The 20,261-nt window shown below is 49.2% G+C and overlaps 1 protein-coding gene across 1 annotated transcript in view; it reads right to left on the reverse strand.

Annotated features, from left to right (window-relative positions):
- The window catches only part of FBXW8 (F-box and WD repeat domain containing 8), a 435,985-nt gene that overhangs the window by 272,805 nt on the left and 142,919 nt on the right, over nucleotides 1-20,261 (reverse strand). Inside the window, exon 3 of the mRNA XM_063964341.1 lies at nucleotides 19,338-19,502. Within this exon, the coding sequence (XP_063820411.1) occupies nucleotides 19,338-19,502 (165 nt within the window). The remainder of the gene's footprint in view (nucleotides 1-19,337; nucleotides 19,503-20,261) is intronic.

Raw genomic sequence — 20,261 nt, forward strand, 5'->3', positions numbered from 1 at the left:
GCACCTCTGACGAAGCTCTGTGCGGCGGGTCTCCCTGTGTGAGCACCGCTGGCGGTTGTGGCGGGCGGCGCGCCTGGCGGGAGGACGGATCGCCTGGTTGGGGGACGGAGCGTGGAGCGTCGGAGCGGCAGACAGGGCACTGGCGGCTATTACAGCGGTCGGCTTTACCCACGGAGCCCACACAGCGGGGCGGCAGCCTGCGCTGACCGTCCCGTTTCCCCAGCATACCTTTTGTAGAAAGGTCTGCGACACTTCCGGTCATGGCTGCGACGGGCTTCTATCTGTAAGCTCTGTCCAGCTCCTGAGATCATGGCTGCGACGGGCTTCTATCTGTAAGCTCCGTCCAGCTCCTCAGGTCATGGCTGCGACGGGGCTTCTATCTGTAAGCTCCGTCCAGCTGTTGCAGGAGACAGTGGGCTGCCTGTGGCTGTGAGGGTGCTCTTTGTGAGGACCGACACGCCATGCGCTGCCTTGCAGCGGCACCATCCCGGACCCATGTTTTTCTAGAAACTGGGAAGGGAAGTGTAAAAATTAAAAATGAAAAAATAAGATTTTACTTACCGATAAATCTATTTCTCGTAGTCTGTAGTGGATGCTGGGGACTCCGTCAGGACCATGGGGATTAGCGGCTCCGCAGGAGACAGGGCACAAAAATAAAGCTTTAGGATCAGGTGGTGTGCACTGGCTCCTCCCCCTATGACCCTCCTCCAAGCCTCAGTTAGGATACTGTGCCCGGACGAGCGTACACAATAAGGAAGGATTTTGAATCCCGGGTAAGCCCAGCCACACCAATCACACCGTACAACTTGTGATCTGAACCCAGTTAACAGTATGACAACGTAGGAGCCTCTGAACAGACGGCTCACAACAAGAACAACCCGATTTTTTTGTAACAATAACTATGTACAAGTATTGCAGACAATCCGCACTTGGGATGGGCGCCCAGCATCCACTACGGACTACGAGAAATAGATTTATCGGTAAGTAAAATCTTATTTTCTCTAACGTCCTAGTGGATGCTGGGGACTCCGTCAGGACCATGGGGATTATACCAAAGCTCCCAAACGGGCGGGAGAGTGCGGATGACTCTGCAGCACCGAATGAGAGAACTCCAGGTCCTCTTTAGCCAGGGTATCAAATTTGTAGAATTTTACAAACGTGTTCTCCCCCGACCACGTAGCTGCTCGGCAGAGTTGTAATGCCGAGACCCCTCGGGCAGCCGCCCAGGATGAGCCCACCTTCCTTGTGGAATGGGCCTTGACAGATTTAGGCTGTGGCAGGCCTGCCACAGAATGTGCAAGTTGAATTGTGCTACAAATCCAACGAGCAATCGTCTGCTTAGAAGCAGGAGCACCCAGCTTGTTGGGTGCATACAGTATAAACAGCGAGTCAGATTTTCTGACTCCAGCCGTCCTTGAAATATATATTTTCAATGCCCTGACAACGTCCAGCAACTTGGAATCCTCCAAATCGCCAGCAGCCGCAGGCACCACAATAGGCTGGTTCAGGTGAAACGCTGACACCACCTTAGGCAGAAAATGAGGACGCGTCCGCAGTTCTGCCCTGTCCGAATGGAAAATCAGATATGGGCTTTTATACGATAAAGCCGCCAATTCTGACACTCTCCTGGCTGAAGCCAGGGCCAGTAGCATGGTTACTTTCCATGTAAGATATTTCAAATCCGCCGATTTGAGTGGCTCAAACCAATGGGATTTGAGAAAATCCAAAACTACATTAAGGTCCCACGGAGCCACTGGGGGCACAACCGGGGGCTGTATATGTAGTACTCCTTTTACAAAAGTCTGGACTTCAGGAACTGAAGCCAATTCTTTCTGGAAGAAAATCGACAGGGCCGAAATTTGAACCTTAATGGACCCCAACTTGAGGCCCATAGACAATCCTGTTTGCAGGAAATGTAGGAATCGACCCAATTGAAATTCCTCCGTGGGGGCCTTTCTGGCCTCACACCACGCAACATATTTTCTCCAAATGCGGTGATAATGTTGTGCAGTCACTTCCTTCCTGGCTTTAACCAGTGTAGGAATGACCTCTTCTGGAATGCCTTTTTCCCTTAGAATTCGGCGTTCGACCGCCACGCCGTCAAACGCAGCCGCGGTAAGTCTTGAAATAGACACGGTCCCTGCTGAATCAGGTCCCGTCTTAGAGGTAGAGGCCACGGATTTTCCGTGAGCATCTCCTGAAGTTCCGGGTACCAAGTTCTTCTTGGCCAATCCGGAGCCACGAGTATCGTTCTTACTCCCCTTTGCCGTATGATTCTCAGTACTTTGGGTATGAGAGGCAGAGGAGGAAACACATACACTGACTGGAACACCCACGGTGTTACCAGAGCGTCCACAGCTATTGCCTGAGGGTCTCTTGACCTGGCGCAATACCTGTCCAGTTTTTTGTTGAGGCGAGACGCCATCATATCCACCTTTGGTTTTTCCCAACGGTTCACAATCATGTGGAAGACTTCTGGATGAAGTCCCCACTCTCCCGGGTGTAGATCGTGTCTGCTGAGGAAGTCTGCTTCCCAGTTGTCCACTCCCGGAATGAACACTGCTGACAGTGCTATCACATGATCTTCCGCCCAGCGAAGAATCCTTGCAGCTTCTGCCATTGCTCTCCTGCTTCTTGTGCCGCCCTGTCTGTTTACGTGGGCGACTGCCGTGATGTTGTCTGACTGGATCAACACCGGCTGACCCTGAAGCAGGGGTTTTGCTAGGCTTAGAGCATTGTAAATCGCGCTTAGCTCCAGTATATTTATGTGAAGAGACATCTCCAGGCTTGACCATACTCCCTGGAAGTTTCTTCCCTGTGTGACCGCTCCCCAGCCTCTCAGACTGGCATCCGTGGTCACCAGGACCCAGTCCTGTATGCCGAATCTGCGGCCTTCTAACAGATGAGCACTCTGCAACCACCACAGAAGAGACACCCTTGTCCGTGGCGATAAGATTATCCGCTGATGCATCTGCAGATGCGATCCGGACCATTTGTCCAGCAGATCCCACTGAAAAGTTCGTGCGTGGAATCTGCCGAATGGGATTGCTTCGTAAGAAGCCACCATCTTTCCCAGGACTCTTGTGCATTGATGCACAGACACTTTTCCTGGTTTTAGGAGGTTCCTGACAAGTTCGGATAACTCCTTGGCTTTCTCCTCCGGAAGAAACACCTTTTTCTGAACCGTGTCCAGAATCATTCCCAGGAACAGCAGACGTGTTGTCGGGGTCAACTGAGATTTTGGGAAATTCAGAATCCACCCGTGTTGTTGCAGCACTACTTGGGTTAGTGCTACTCCGTCCTCCAGCTGTTCTCTGGACCTTGCCCTTATCAGGAGATCGTCCAAGTAAGGGATAATTAATACGCCTCTTCTTCGCAGAAGAATCATCATTTCGGCCATTACCTTGGTAAAGACCCGAGGTGCCGTGGACAATCCAAACGGCAGCGTCTGAAACTGATAATGACAGTTTTGCACCACGAACCTGAGGTACCCTTGATGTGAAGGGCAAATTGGGACATGTAGGTAAGCATCTTTTATGTCCAGGGACACCATAAAGTCCACTTCTTCCAGATTCGCTATCACTGCTCTGAGTGATTCCATCTGGAACTTGAATTTTTGTATGTACAGGTTCAAAGATTTCAGATTTAGAATAGGTCTTACCGAGCCGTCCGGCTTCGGTACCACAAATAGCGTGGAGTAATACCCCTTTCCCTGTTGTAGGAGGGGTACCTTGACTATCACCTGCTGAGAAAACAGCTTGTGAATGGCTTCCAATACCGTCGCCCTGTCTGAGGGAGACGTTGGCAAAGCAGACTTTAGGAACCGGCGAGGGGGAGACTACTCGAATTCCAACCTGTAACCCTGAGATACTACCTGCAGGATCCAGGGGTCCACCTGTGAGCAAGCCCACTGCGCGCTGAAATTCTTGAGTCGAACCCCCACCGCTCCCGAGTCCGCTTGTAAAGCCCCAGCGTCATGCTGAGGGCTTTGCAGAACCCGCGGAGGGCTTCTGTTCCTGGGAAGGGGCTGCTTGCTGCCCTCTCTTACCCTTTCCTCTGCCTCGGGGCAGATATGACTGTCCTTTTGCCCGCTTGTTCTTATAGGACCGAAAGGACTGCGGTTGAAAAGACGGTGTCTTTTTCTGTTGGGAGGGGGTCTGAGGTAAAAAGGTGGATTTCCCGGCAGTTGCCGTGGCCACCAAATCCGATAGACCGACGCCAAATAATTCCTCCCCTTTATACGGCAATACTTCCATATGCCGTTTGGAATCCGCATCACCTGACCACTGTCGTGTCCATAAACTTCTTCTGGCAGATATGGACATCGCACTTACTCTCGATGCCAGAGTGCAAATATCCCTCTGAGCATCTCGCATATAAAGAAAAGCATCCTTTAATTGCTCTAAAGTCTGTAAAATACTGTCCCTATCCAGGGTATCAATATTTTCAGTCAGGGAATCCGACCAGACCACTCCAGCACTGCACATCCAGGCTGAGGCGATGGCTGGTCGCAGTATAACACCAGTATGTGTGTATATACTTTTTAGAGTAGTTTCCAGCCTCCTATCAGCTGGATCCTTGAGGGCGGCCGTATCAGGAGACGGTAACGCCACTTGTTTTGATAAGCGTGTGAGCGCCTTATCCACCTTAGGGGGTGTTTCCCAGCGCGCCCTAACCTCTGGCGGGAAAGGGTATAATGCCAATAACTTTTTAGAAATTAGCCCTTTTCTATCTGGGGTAACCCACGCTTCATCACATACATCATTCAATTCCTCTGATTCAGGAAAAACTACAGGTAGTTTTTTCACCCCCCACATAATACCCCTTTTTGTGGTACTTGTAGTATCAGAGATATGCAAAGTCTCCTTCATTGCCGTGATCATATAACGTGTGGCCCTACTGGAAAATACGTTTGTTTCTTCACCGTCGACACTAGATTCAGTGTCCGTGTCTGGGTCTGTATCGACCGACTGAGGTAAAGGGCGTTTTATAGCCCCTGACGGTGTCTGAGACGCCTGGGCAGGTACCAACTGGTTTGACGGCCGTCTCATGTCGTCAACTGATTTTTGTAATGTGCTGACATTATCACGTAATTCCATAAACAAAGCCATCCATTCCGGTGTCGACTCCCTAGGGGGTGACATCACCATTACCGGCAATTGCTCCGCCTCCACACCAACATCGTCCTCATACATGTCGACACACACGTACCGACACACAGCAGACACACAGGGAATGCTCTATTGAAGACAGGACCCCACTAGCCCTTTGGGGAGACAGAGGGAGAGTTTGCCAGCACACACCCAAGCGCTATAATATATATGGGAACAACCCTATATAAGTGTTGTATCCTTATAGCAGCTTAAATATATTAATATCGCCAAAAAAAAGTGCCCCCCCTCTCTGTTTTACCCTGTTTCTGTAGTGCAGTGCAGGGGAGAGTCCTGGGAGCCTTCCTCACAGCGGAGCTGAGCAGGAAAATGGCGCTGTGTGCTGAGGAGAATAAGCCCCGCCCCCTATTTCGGCGGGCTCTTCTCCGGAATCTGTGAGATCTGGCAGGGGTTAAATACATCCATATAGCCTCAAAGGGCTATATGTGATGTATTTTTAGCCATAAAAAGGTATTATATATTGCTGCCCAGGGCGCCCCCCCAACGCCCTGCACCCTCCGTGACCGCTGTGTGAAGTGTGCTGACAACAATGGCGCACAGCTGCAGTGCTGTGCGCTACCTCAGGAAGACTGAAGAGTCTTCTGCCGCCTGCTTCTGGACCTCTTCCATCTTCGGCATCTGCAAGGGGGGTCGGCGGCGCGGCTCCGGGATGAACCCCAGGGTGAGATCTGTGTTCCGACTCCCTCTGGAGCTAATGGTGTCCAGTAGCCTAAGAAGCCAATCCATCCTGCACGCAGGTGAGTTCACTTCTCTCCCCTAAGTCCCTCGATGCAGTGAGCCTGTTGCCAGCAGGACTCACTGAAAATAAAAAACCTAAAAACTTTTTCTAAGCAGCTCTTTAGGAGAGCCACCTAGATTGCACCCTGCTCGGACAGGCACAAAAACCTAACTGAGGCTTGGAGGAGGGTCATAGGGGGAGGAGCCAGTGCACACCACCTGATCCTAAAGCTTTATTTTTGTGCCCTGTCTCCTGCGGAGCCGCAAATCCCCATGGTCCTGACGGAGTCCCCAGCATCCACTAGGACGTTAGAGAAAGTAAAAATGAAAAATTAATAAAATCTTCCACAAAGTGTGGGAACTCCCACAAGCCGATGTTAGTGCTTTGAGCACAGAAAAAACACTGAGGTCGTACACTGAGGTACTCTGGGATATGGAGGGGTGGAGAGTTCTAAATTTAAATATTCAGTGCCTTTGTTCTGCTAAGCCGTCCATATCCCAAGAGTACTCCAGTGACCCCTAGTGGATGAAAAAGAAAAAACATTAGATGGTGAGTGAGTTGCGAATGGATTTGCAGCTGACCAGCTTTTTGCAAGGCGTACGCTGAATTGCACGAGTCGGGTATTCACTTTGTTTGGGTGGTGACTATGTGATCGCAAATCTCTGCAGATTCTCAGAGGAGCGATCAGGTCTTAATCGGGCCCTATGATCCAGTCTAAATCTGTCTGGAAGAGACAGTAAGAACTGCTGTTGTGAAGTAGAGACATCTGGGAGCAGCAACAGCTCAGATGCAAAGCATAATCCACACAAGCTCACAGTACAGGACGGCCAGCGCTGAATCACACTTAACCAACTGGCAGTCTGATGGTCAAACCTGTGTATGGAGGATGCCAGGAGCACGTTTGCTGCCCGATTGTGTGCTTAAACGTTTGGTGGAGAAGAAGTGATAAGCTGGGTGCACACTATACGAACTATTGTTCAATATATTGTACAGACGGGGATTGGAATGATCCATCGTGCACAGCTTATAGTGTGTACCCCCAAATCCATAGGTTCTGCCCATCGTTCGTTGAATCATCCTAATTGTCATGCTGCACGTCCAAAGGGATGATTTGACGGCTTATTTGGTGTAGTTACATGTAACATTACGCTGGGTTGCAACATCGGATGGGACGATTCAACGAACGCTGGCCAGGAACAATACTATACGATATTTAAGATATATATGTTCCGATCTGGGTCGGAACGTTATACTGGAAAACAGGTCATATAGTGTGTATGCAGCTTTAATACCAGTGATTTCAAATGATATGTTCCAAAAAGCACATATGGATTTCCACATGCAATTAGGCATAGACTGTATGTGTGATGGTGCCAAGTCTATTTTAATAAAATGTAAGAAAAAATAAGAATTTACTTACCGATAATTCTATTTCTCGTAGTCCGTAGTGGATGCTGGGAACTCCGTAAGGACCATGGGGAATAGCGGCTCCGCAGGAGCCTGGGCACAAAAGTAAAGCTTTAGGACTACCTGGTGTGCACTGGCTCCTCCCCCTATGACCCTCCTCCAAGCCTCAGTTAGGATACTGTGCCCGGACGAGCGTACACAATAAGGAAGGATTTTGAATCCCGGGTAAGACTCATACCAGCCACACCAATCACACCGTACAACCTGTGATCTGAACCCAGTTAACAGCATGATAACAGCGGAGCCTCTGAAAAGATGGCTCACAACAACAAAAACCCGATTTTTGTAACAGCAACTATGTACAAGTATTGCAGACAATCCGCACTTGGGATGGGCGCCCAGCATCCACTACGGACTACGAGAAATAGAATTATCGGTAAGTAAATTCTTATTTTCTCTGACGTCCTAGTGGATGCTGGGAACTCCGTAAGGACCATGGGGATTATACCAAAGCTCCCAAACGGGCGGGAGAGTGCGGATGACTCTGCAGCACCGAATGAGAGAACTCCAGGTCCTCCTCAGCCAGGGTATCAAATTTGTAGAATTTAGCAAACGTGTTTGCCCCTGACCAAGTAGCTGCTCGGCAAAGTTGTAAAGCCGAGACCCCTCGGGCAGCCGCCCAAGATGAGCCCACCTTCCTTGTGGAATGGGCTTTTACAGATTTTGGCTGTGGCAGGCCTGCCACAGAATGTGCAAGCTGAATTGTACTACAAATCCAACGAGCAATAGTCTGCTTAGAAGCAGGAGCACCCAGCTTGTTGGGTGCATACAGAATAAACAGCGAGTCAGATTTTCTGACTCCAGCCGTCCTAGAAACATATTTTCAGGGCCCTGACTACATCCAGCAACTTGGAGTCCTCCAAGTCCCTAGTAGCCGCAGGTACCACAATAGGCTGGTTCAGGTGAAACGCTGAAACAACCTTAGGGAGAAATTGAGGACGAGTCCTCAATTCTGCCCTGTCCGTATGAAAAATTAGGTAAGGGCTTTTATAGGATAAAGCCGCCAATTCTGACACACGCCTGGCCGAAGCCAGGGCCAACAGCATTACCACTTTCCATGTGAGATATTTTAAGTCCACAGTGGTGAGTGGTTCAAACCAATGTGATTTTAGGAACCCCAAAACTACATTGAGATCCCAAGGTGCCACTGGAGGCACAAAAGGAGGCTGTATATGCAGTACCCCCTTGACAAACGTCTGAACTTCAGGAACTGAAGCCAGTTCTTTCTGGAAGAAAATCGACAGGGCCGAAATTTGAACCTTAATGGACCCTAATTTTAGGCCCATAGACAGTCCTGTTTGCAGGAAATGCAGGAAACGACCCAGTTGAAATTCCTCTGTAGGGGCCTTCCTGGCCTCGCACCACGCAACATATTTACGCCAAATACGGTGATAATGTTGTGCGGTTACATCCTTCCTGGCTTTGATCAGGGTAGGGATGACTTCATCCGGAATGCCTTTTTCCTTCAGGATCCGGCGTTCAACCGCCATGCCATCAAACGCAGTCGCGGTAAGTCTTGGAACAGACAGGGTCCCTGCTGGAGCAGGTCCCTTCTTAGAGGTAGAGGCCACGGGTCCTCTGTGAGCATCTCTTGAAGTTCCGGGTACCAAGTCCTTCTTGGCCAATCCGGAGCCACGAGTATAGTTCTTACTCCTCTCCGTCTTATAATTCTCAGTACCTTGGGTATGAGAGGCAGAGGAGGGAACACATACACTGACTGGTACACCCATGGTGTTACCAGAGCGTCCACAGCTATTGCCTGAGGGTCCCTTGACCTGGCGCAATACCTGTCTAGTTTTTTGTTGAGGCGGGACGCCATCATGTCCACCTTTGGTTTTTCCCAACGGTTCACAATCATGTGGAAGACTTCTGGATGAAGTCCCCACTCTCCCGGGTGGAGGTCGTGCCTGCTGAGGAAGTCTGCTTCCCAGTTGTCCACTCCCGGAATGAACACTGCTGACAGTGCTATCACATGATTTTCCGCCCAGCGAAGAATCCTTGCAGTTTCTGCCATTGCCCTCCTGCTTCTTGTGCCGCCCTGTCTGTTTACGTGGGCGACTGCCGTGATGTTGTCTGACTGGATCAGCACCGGCTGACCTTGAAGCAGAGGTCTTGCTAGGCTTAGAGCATTGTAGATGGCCCTTAGCTCCAGGATATTTATGTGAAGTGATGTCTCCAGGCTTGACCACAAGCCCTGGAAATTTCTTCCCTGTGTGACTGCTCCCCAGCCTCTCAGGCTGGCATCCGTGGTCACCAGGACCCAGTCCTGAATGCCGAATCTGCGGCCCTCTAGAAGATGAGCACTCTGCAACCACCACAGGAGAGACACCCTTGTCTTTGATGACAAGATTATCCGCTGATGCATCTGAAGATGCGACCCGGACCATTTGTCTAGCAGATCCCACTGGAAGGTTCTTGCGTGGAATCTGCCGAATGGGATTGCTTCGTAGGAAGCCACCATTTTTCCCAGGACCCTTGTGCATTGATGCACTGAGACTTGGCCTGGTTTTAGGAGATTTCTGACTAGCTCGGATAACTCCCTGGCTTTCTCCTCCGGGAGAAAAACCTTTTTCTGGACTGTGTCCAGGATCATCCCTAGGAATAGAAGGCGTGTCGTCGGGATCAGCTGCGATTTTGGAATATTGAGAATCCAACCGTGCTATCGCAACACTATCTGAGATAGTGCTACCCCGACTTCCAACTGTTCCCTGGATCTTGCCCTTATCAGGAGATCGTCCAAGTAAGGGATAACTAAAACTCCCTTCCTTCGAAGGAGTATCATCATTTCGGCCATTACCTTGGTAAAGACCCGGGGTGCCGTGGACAAGCCAAACGGCAGCGTCTGAAACTGATAGTGACAATTCTGTACCACAAACCTGAGGTACCCTTGGTGAGAAGGGTAAATTGGGACATGTAGGTAAGCATCTTTGATGTCCAGAGACACCATATAATCCCCTTCTTCCAGGTTTGCAATCACTGCTCTGAGTGACTCCATCTTGAATTTGAACCTCTGCATGTAAGTGTTCAAGGATTTTAGATTTAAAATTGGTCTCACCGAGCCGTCCGGCTTCGGTACCACAAACAGTGTGGAATAATACCCCTTTCCCTGTTGCAGGAGGGGTACCTTGATTATCACCTGCTGGGAATACAGCTTGTGAATGGCTTGCAATACTGCCTCCCTGTCTGAGGGAGACGTCGGTAAAGCAGACTTTAGGAAACGGCGAGGGGGAGACGTCTCGAATTCCAATTTGTACCCCTGAGATACCACCTGAAGGATCCAGGGGTCCACTTGCGAGTGGGCCCACTGCGCGCTGAACTTCTTGAGACGGGCCCCCACCGTGCCTGAGTCCGCTTGTAAAGCCCCAGCGTCATGCTGAGGACTTTGCGGAGGCGGGAGAGGGCTTCTGTTCCTGGGAACTGGCTGTGTGCTGCAGCCTTTTTCCTCTCCCTCTGCCACGGGGCAGAAATGAGGAGCCTTTTGCCCGCTTGCCCTTATGGGGCCGAAAGGACTGCGCCTGATAATACGGCGTCTTCTTATGTTGAGAGGCTACCTGGGGTAAAAATGTGGATTTTCCAGCAGTTGCCGTGGCTACCAGGTCTGATAGACCTACCCCAAATAACTCCTCCCCCTTATAAGGCAATACTTCCATGTGCCTTTTGGAATCCGCATCACCTGACCACTGCTGCGTCCATAACCCTCTTCTTGCAGAAATGGACAGCGCGCTAACTCTTGATGCCAGTCGGCAAATATCCCTCTGCGCATCACGCATATATAAAAATGCATCTTTTAAATGCTCTATAGTCAGTAATATACTGTCCCTATCTAGGGTATCAATATTTTCAGTCGGGGAATCCGACCACGCCACCCCAGCACTGCACATCCAGGCTGAGGCGATTGCCGGTCGCAGTATAACACCCGTGTGAGTGTATATACATTTTAGGATATTCTCCTGCTTTCTGTCGGCAGGTTCCTTTAGGGCGGCCGTATCAGGAGAGGGTAGTGCCACCTGTTTAGACAAGCGTGTGAGCGCTTTATCCACCCTAGGGGGTGTTTCCCAACGTGCCCTATCCTCTGGCGGGAAAGGGTATGATGCCAATAACCTTTTAGGAATTATCAGTTTTTTATCGGGGGAAACCCACGCCTCATCACACACTTCATTTAATTCCTCGGATACAGGAAAAACTACAGGCAGTTTTTTCTCACCAAACATAATACCCTTTTTAGTGGTACTTGTATTATCAGAAATATGCAAAACATTTTTCATTGCCTCAATCATGTAACGTGTGGCCCTACTGGAAGTTACATTTGTCTCATCATCGTCGACACTGGAGTCAGTATCCGTGTCTGTGTCTGCCATCTGAGGCAACGGGCGTTTTAGAGCCCCTGATGGCGTTTGAGACCCCTGGACAGGCACAAGCTGAGTAGCCGGCTGTCTCATATCGTCAACTGTCTTTCGTAAAGAGCTGACATTGTCACGCAATTCCTTCCATAAGCTCATCCACTCAGGTGTCGACTCCCTAGGGGGTGACAACTCTATTATAGGCAATTGCTCCGCCTCCATCTCATTTTCCTCCTCAAACATGTCGACACAATCGTACCGACACACCGCACACACACAGGGAATGCTCTGATAGAGGACAGGACCCCACTAGCCCTTTGGGGAGACAGAGGGAGAGTATGCCAGCACACACCAGAGCGCTATATATATATATATATAGACAGGAATACCACTATATAACGTGCTTTTCCCTTTATAGCTGCTGTTATTATCAAAACTGCGCCAAATTAGTGCCCCCCCTCTCTTTTTTACCCTTTTCTGTAGTGCAGGACTGCAGGGGAGAGTCAGGGAGACGTCCTTCCAGCGGAGCTGTGATGGAAAATGGCGCCCATGTGCTGAGGAGATAGGCTCCGCCCCCTTCTCGGCGGCCTTTTCTCCCGCTTTTTGGTGAATTCTGGCAGGGGTTAAAATACATCCATATAGCCCTGGGGGTTATATGTGGTGTATTTTCGCCAGCCAAGGTGTTTTACATTGCTGCTCAGGGCGCCCCCCCCCTAGCGCCCTGCCCCCTTAGTGACCAGAGTGTGAAGTGTGCCTGAGGAGCAATGGCGCACAGCTGCAGTGCTGTGCGCTACCTTGTTGAAGACTGATGTCTTCTGCCGCCGATTTTTCCGGACCTCTTCTTGCTTCTGGCTCTGTAAGGGGGCCGGCGGCGCGGCTCTGGGACCGGACTCCGAGCCTGGGCCTGTGTTCGGTCCCTCTGGAGCTAATGGTGTCCAGTAGCCTAAGAAGCCCAAGCTGGCTGCAAGCAGGCAGGTTCGCTTCTTCTCCCCTTAGTCCCTCGATGCAGTGAGCCTGTTGCCAGCAGGTCTCACTGAAAATAAAAAACCTAAAACTAAACTTTCACTAAGAAGCTCAGGAGAGCCCCTAGTGTGCACCCTTCTCGGCCGGGCACAAAAATCTAACTGAGGCTTGGAGGAGGGTCATAGGGGGAGGAGCCAGTGCACACCAGGTAGTCCTAAAGCTTTACTTTTGTGCCCAGTCTCCTGCGGAGCCGCTATTCCCCATGGTCCTTACGGAGTTCCCAGCATCCACTAGGACGTCAGAGAAAAACCCCATAACAAGACTTTAGTTTTACGTATGTCCTGAATTTATCACATTTATGGGCATAAGGCATTGTTCCATAGATGACTTTCATAATCAGTCTAAATTAAATTAATTTTGGATTAAAAGTAATATTAAATGTCTACCTTGTATGTCCTGGGTTTATGTATGCGGGTGTGATACGGGTGACATGTGTTCGGAATGCTGGAGGTCAAAAGACCAATAGCGGCATTCCACTAATGAGAATCCCAACAGGGGTCTGGTAAGTTTTAGGACCCCCCCCCCCCCCGCCCCCCACCCCTCCCTTCTTGAAGTCCAACTCTAACCCTCCCTGGTGGTGCCTAAACCTAACCCCCTCCCCGCAGGCTAACCCTATCTCTCCCTGGTGGTGTCTAACCCTAACAGTACCCGGCATACTTAAATTCAGGATGTCCGCTGTCGGGATTCCGGCTCCGGCATTTTGGACGCGTCGGGATTCCGACAGCCGGCATCCCGAACGTATACCATGTATGCTGTGGAACAGCACTGTGGTGCTTTGAAAACCAACAAAGAAAAAAATAAGATTTTACTTACCGATAAATCTATTTCTCGTAGTCCGTAGTGGATGCTGGGGATTCCGTCAGGACCATGGGGAATAGCGGCTCCGCAGGAGACAGGGCACAAAAAGTAAGCTTTTAGGATCACATGGTGTGTACTGGCTCCTCCCCCTATGACCCTCCTCCAAGCCTCAGTTAGGTACTGTGCCCGGACGAGCGTACACAATAAGGAAGGATCTTGAATCCCGGGTAAGACTCATACCAGCCACACCAATCACACCGTACAACCTGTGATTTGAACCCAGTTAACAGTATGATAACAACGAAGGAGCCTCTGAAAAGATGGCCCACAACAATAACAACCCGATTTTTGTAACAATAATTATGTACAAGTAATGCAGACAATCCGCACTTGGGATGGGCGCCCAGCATCCACTACGGACTACGAGAAATAGATTTATCGGTAAGTAAAATCTTATTTTCTCTAACGTCCTAGTGGATGCTGGGGACTCCGTCAGGACCATGGGGATTATACCAAAGCTCCCAAACGGGCGGGAGAGTGCGGATGACTCTGCAGCACCGAATGAGAGAAACTCCAGGTCCTCCTCAGCCAGGGTATCAAATTTGTAGAATTTTACAAACGTGTTCCCCCCTGACCACGTAGCTGCTCGGCAAAGTTGTAAAGCCGAGACCCCTCGGGCAGCCGCCCAAGATGAGCCCACCTTCCTTGTGGAATGGGCATTTACAGATTTTGGCTGTGGCAGGCCTGCCACAGAATGTGCAAGTTGAATTGTACTACAAATCCAACGAGCAATAGTCTGCTTAGAAGCAGGAGCACCCAGCTTTTTGGGTGCATACAATATAAACAGCAAGTCAGACTTTCTGACTCCAGCCGTCCTGGAATATTATATATATATATATATATATATATATATATATATATATATATATATATATATATATATATATATATATATATTTATATATATTTTCAGGGCCCTGACAACGTCTAGCAACTTGGAGTCCTCCAAGTCCCTAGTAGCCGCAGGCACCACAATAGGTTGTTTCAGGTGAAACGCTGACACCACCTTAGGAAGAAACTGGGGACAAGTCCGCAGTTCTGCCCTGTCCGAATGGAAAATCAAATATGGGCTTTTGTAAGACAAAGCCGCCAATTCTGACAATCGCCTGGCCGAGGCCAGGGCCAACAGCATGGTCACTTTCCATGTGAGATATTTCAAATCCACAGATTTGAGCGGGTCAAACCAATATGATTTGAGGAATCCCAACACTACGTTGAGATCCCACGGTGCCACTGGAGGCACAAAAGGGGCTGTATATGCAATACTCCCTTGACAAACGTCTGGACTTCAGGAACCGAAGCCAATTCTTTCTGGAAGAAAATCTACAGGGCCGAAACTTGAACCTTAATGGACCCCAATTTGAGGCTCATAGACACTCCTGTTTGCAGGAAGTGCAGAAATCGACCTAGTTGAAATTTCTTCGTGGGGCCTTCCTGGCCTCACCCACGCAACATATTTTCACCACATGTGGTGATAACGTTGTGCGGTCACCTCCTTCCTGGCTTTGACCAGGGTAGGTATGACCTCTTCCGAAATGCCTTTTCCCTTAGGATCCGGCGTTCAACCGCCATGCCGTCAAACGCAGCCGCGGTAAGTCTTGGAACAGACATGGTACTTGCTGAAGCAAGTCCCTTCTTAGCTCCCGAGGCCATTAGTCCTCTGTGAGCAACTCTTGAAGTTCCGGGTACCAAGTCCCTCTTGGCCAATCAGGAGCCACGAGTATAGTTCTTACTCCTCTACGTCTTATAATTCTCAATACCTTGGTTATGAGAAGCAGAGGAGGGAACGCATACACCGACTGTTACACCCACGGTGTTACCAGGACGTCCACAGCTATCGCCTGAAGGTCTCGTGACCTGGCGCAATACCTGTCCCGTTTTTTGTTCGGGCGGGACGCCATCATGTCCACCTTTGGTCTTTCCCAACGGTTCACAATCATGCGGAAAACTTCCCGATGAAGTTCCCACTCTCCCGGGTGGAGGTCGTGCCTGCTGAGGAAGTCTGCTTCCCAGTCGTCCACTCCCGGAATGAACACTGCTGACAGTGCTATCACATGATTTTCCGCCTAGCGAAAAATCCTTGCAGTTTTGCCACTGCCCTCCTGCTTCTTGTGCCGCCCTTTCTGTTTACGTGGGCGACTGCCGTGATGTTATCCCACTGGATCAATACCGGCTGACCTTGAAGCAGAGGTCTTGCTAAGCTTAGAGCATTATAAATTTGCTCTTAGCTCCAGTATATTTATGTGGAGAGAATTCTCCAGACTTGATCACACTCCCTGGAAATTTTTTCCCTGTGTGACTGCTCCCCAGCCTCTCAGGCTGGCCTCCGTGGTCACCAGCATCCAATCCTGAATGCCGAATCTGCGGCCCTCTAGAAGATGAGCACTCTGTAATCACCACAGGAGAGACACCCTTGTCCTTGGATATAGGGTTATCCGCTGATGCATCTGAAGATGCGATCCGGACCATTTGTCCAGCAGATCCCACTGAAGAGTTCTTGCGTGAAATCTGCCGAATGGAATCGCTTCGTAATAAGCCACCATTGTTACCAGGACTCTTGTGCAATGATGCACTGACACTTTTCCTGGTTTTAGGAGGATCCCGATTAGCTCGGATAACTCCCTGGCTTTCTCCTCTGGGAGAAACACCTTTTTCTGGACTGTGTCCAGAATCATCCCTAGGACCAGCAGACGTGTCGTCGGAACAACTGCGGTTTTGGAATATTTAGAATCCACCCGTGCTGTCGTAGAACTACTTGAGATAGTGCTACTCCGACCTCCAACTGTTCTCTGGACCTTGTTCTTATCAGGAGGTCGTCCATTTTCTTTGAAGACGAATCCTCATTTCGGTCATTACCTTGGTAAGGACCCGGGGTGCCTTGGACAATCCAACGGCATCGTCTGAAACTGATAGTGACAGTTCTGTACCACGAACCTGAGGTACCCTTGGTGAGAAAGGCAAATTTTGGGACATGGAGGTAAGCATCCCTGATGTCCCGGGACACCATATAGTCCCCTTCTTCCCGGTTCGCTATCACTGCTCTGAGTGACTGCATCTGGATTTGAACCTTTGTAAGTGTTCAAATATTTCAGATTTAGAATAGGTCTCACCTAGCCTTCTGGCTTCAGTACCACCATATAGTGTGGAATAATACCCCTTTCCTTGTTGTAGGAGGGGTAATTTTATTATCACCTGCTGGGAATACAGCTTGTGAATTGTTTTCAATACTGCCTCCCTGTCGGAGGGAGACATTGGTACAGCAGACTACAGGAACCTGCGAGGGGGAAACGTCTCGACATTCCAATCTGTACCCCTTGGATACTACTTGTAGGATCCAGGGGTCCTGTACGGTCCCAGCGTCATGCTGAGAACTTGGTAGAAGCGGTGGAGGGCTTCTGTTCCTGGGAATGGGCTGCCTGCTGCAGTCTTCTTCCCTTTCCTCTATCCCTGGGCAGATATGACTCTTATAGGGACGAAAGGACTGAGGCTGAAAAGACGGTGTCTTTTTCTGCAGAGATGTGACTTAGGGTAAAAAACGGTGGATTTTCCAGCAGTTGCCGTGGCCACCAGGTCCCATGGACCGACCCCAAATAATTCCTCCCCTTTATACGGCAATACATCTTTGTGCCGTTTGGAATCTGCATCACCTGACCACTGTCGTGTCCATAAACATCTTCTTGCAGATATGGACATCGCATTTACTCTTGATGCCAGAGTGCAAATATCCCTCTGCGCATCTCGCATATATAGAAATGCATCCTTTAAATGCTCTATAGTCAATAAAATACTGTCCCTGTCAAGGGTATCAATATTTTTAGTCAGGGAATCCGACCAAGCCACCTCAGCTCTGCACATCCAAGCTGAGGCGATCGCTGGTCGCAGTATAACACCAGCATGTGTGTGTATACTTTTTAGGATATTTTCCAGCCTCCTATCAGCTGGCTCCTTAAGTACGGCCCTATCTGTAGATGGTACCGCCACTTGTTCTGATAAGCATGTGAGCGCCTTATCCACCCTAAGGGGTGTTTCCCAACGCGCCCTAACTTCTGGCGGGAAAGGGTATACCGCCAATAATTTTCTATCGGGGGAAACCCACGCATCATCACACACTTCATTTAATTTATCTGATTCAGGAAAAACTACAGGTAGTTTTTTCACATCCCACATAATACCCTTTTTTGTGGTACTTGTAGTATCAGAAATATGTAACACCTCCTTCATTGCCCTTAACGTGTGGCCCTAAAGGAAAATACGTTTGTTTCTTCACCGTCGACACTGAAATCAGTGTCCGTGTCTGGGTCTGTGTCGACCGACTGAGGTAAATGGGCGTTTTACAGCCCCTGACGGTGTTTGAGACGCCTGGACAGGTACTAATTTGTTCGCCGGCCATCTCATGTCGTCAACCGGCTTGCAGCGTGTTGACATTATCACGTAATTCCATAAATAAGCCATCCATTCCGGTGTCGACTCCCTAGAGAGTGACATCACCATTACAGGCAATTTGCTCCGCCTCCTCACCAACATTTTCCTCATACATGTCGACACACACGTACCGACATACAGCACACACATAGGGAATGCTCTGATAGAGGACAGGACCCACTAGCCCTTTGGGGAGACAGAGGGAGAGTTTGCCAGCACACACCAAAACGCTATAATTATACAGGGACAACCTTTATATAAGTGTTCCTCCCTTATAGCATTTTAATATATATTCATATCGCCAAATCAGTGCCCCCCCTCTCTGTTTTAACCCTGTTTCTGTAGTGCAGTGCAGGGGAGAGCATGGGAGCCTTCCCACCAGCATTTCTGTGAGGGAAAATGGCGCTGTGTGCTGAGGAGAATAGGCCCCGCCCCCTTTTCGGCGGGCTTCTTCTCCGGAGTCTGTGATATCTGGCAGGGGTTAAATACATCCATATAGCCTCAAGGGCTATATGTGATGTATTTTTCGCCGCTGTGTGAAGTGTGCTGACAACAATGGCGCACAGCTGCAGTGCTGTGCGCTACCTGATGAAGACTGAAAGTCTTCTGCCGCCTGGTTCCGGACCTCTTCAATCTTCAGCATCTGCAAGGGGGGTCGGCGGCGCGGCTCCGGGACGAACCCCAGGGCGAGACCTGTGTTCCGACTCCCTCTGGAGCTAATGGTGTCCAGTAGCCTAAGAAGCCAATCCATCCTGCACGCAGGTGAGTTCACTTCTCTCCCCTAAGTCCCTCGATGCAGTGAGCCTGTTGCCAGCAGGACTCACTGAAAATAAAGAACCTAAAAACTTTTTCTAAGCAACTCTTTAAGAGAGCCACCTAGATTGCACCCTGCTCGGACGGGCACAAAAACCTAACTGAGGCTTGGAGGAGGGTCATAGGGGGAGGAGCCAGTACACACCATGTGATCCTAAAAGCTTACTTTTTGTGCTCTGTCTCCTGCGGAGCCGCTATTCCCCATGGTCCTGACGGAGTCCCCAGCATCCACTAGGACGTTAGAGAAATTATATATTTAAAAAAGTAATTATGCCTGCAAAACTTTGGAAACTTTACGTAAAAAGTTATTTTTAGAGATTATATTTCCATTGCTAAAAAATAAAATAAAAAGTCTCTGTAACGTGAGTTATGAATAACCATTTATATAAATCAGAAATACATTAAGTAGTTTCAACAAACAAATGCCTGGTTTATCTCGCAATGTCAGCAGGGATAGCAGTTTGGCTCAGCAGGCGATTTGATGTGCGCGTATAAACAGAACTGCGCACACAGTGGGCATGGTACCTTCCAGTTTGTCCTCAGCATGCTCTCCTGAGTGCATCTTTCTTTCATAGCTTCCTTCCAAGACAAGCATGACGTAACTTCACTGTCAGTCAGGTACCCTTCCATTTGGCACACATGATACCACAAAAGCTCATCTTCAGCAAGAACCTTCCATGCCTTGCTCACCTAAAGGAACATTAAGAGAATTACAGGTAAGCAAAAAAAAAAAGAAAAACAGTTGATTTATTCTGACTACATGGCAATCCTGAATTATGCCAGAATAGATTTTTGTTCCAAAGAGTGTTCAACCATTTAGTTCACCTAGTCCATGAAACATAGAGATATTAACTAAGTCCAGTGCACCCAAAGCCAGTACTGAATAAAAGTCAAATCATTATTCCAAGCAATGTTTAGCTGTATACAGCTGCATCCAGCAAATCTTAGCATACTGCACATGTTGTAGCTAGTATATGCATCTAAGTGTATCTTCATGCGATTCTGAGATGGACACATCCTGGGAGCACCTCTCTGTCCATGAAATGGGCATGTCTAGGTGGTAACTGGGCAGCATCACTGTGAACGTACACAAGAGAAACAGAGAAGAGAGTTGTGTGCTATTCGGAGCCATGTCTATGCCACTGGCTACCTGTTTGAAATGGATCTCTTGCACCCATTGTGCGCCAATACTAGTGATGACTGCTGCAGGTGCATAAGGAAAAACAGTAAGCAGAAAGATGTATACGCATGAGAGTGTGCATATACTGACAATAGCATAACTTAAGCAATGCGTTTGACTCAGAATCGGGACCAATATGTCTTATGGGCACTCTAACCGTCACCATTCTTTTTGCTTAACTGTACTAACATGGTATCTCCGTGTAGTCTTTAATCAATTAAAACTACCTCCGTTTGCATGCTCTCTAATATAGCTTTTTCCCTCGGAGA

The sequence above is a fragment of the Pseudophryne corroboree genome, chromosome 1, assembly GCF_028390025.1.
Source record: "Pseudophryne corroboree isolate aPseCor3 chromosome 1, aPseCor3.hap2, whole genome shotgun sequence".
NCBI lineage: Eukaryota > Metazoa > Chordata > Amphibia > Anura > Myobatrachidae > Pseudophryne > Pseudophryne corroboree.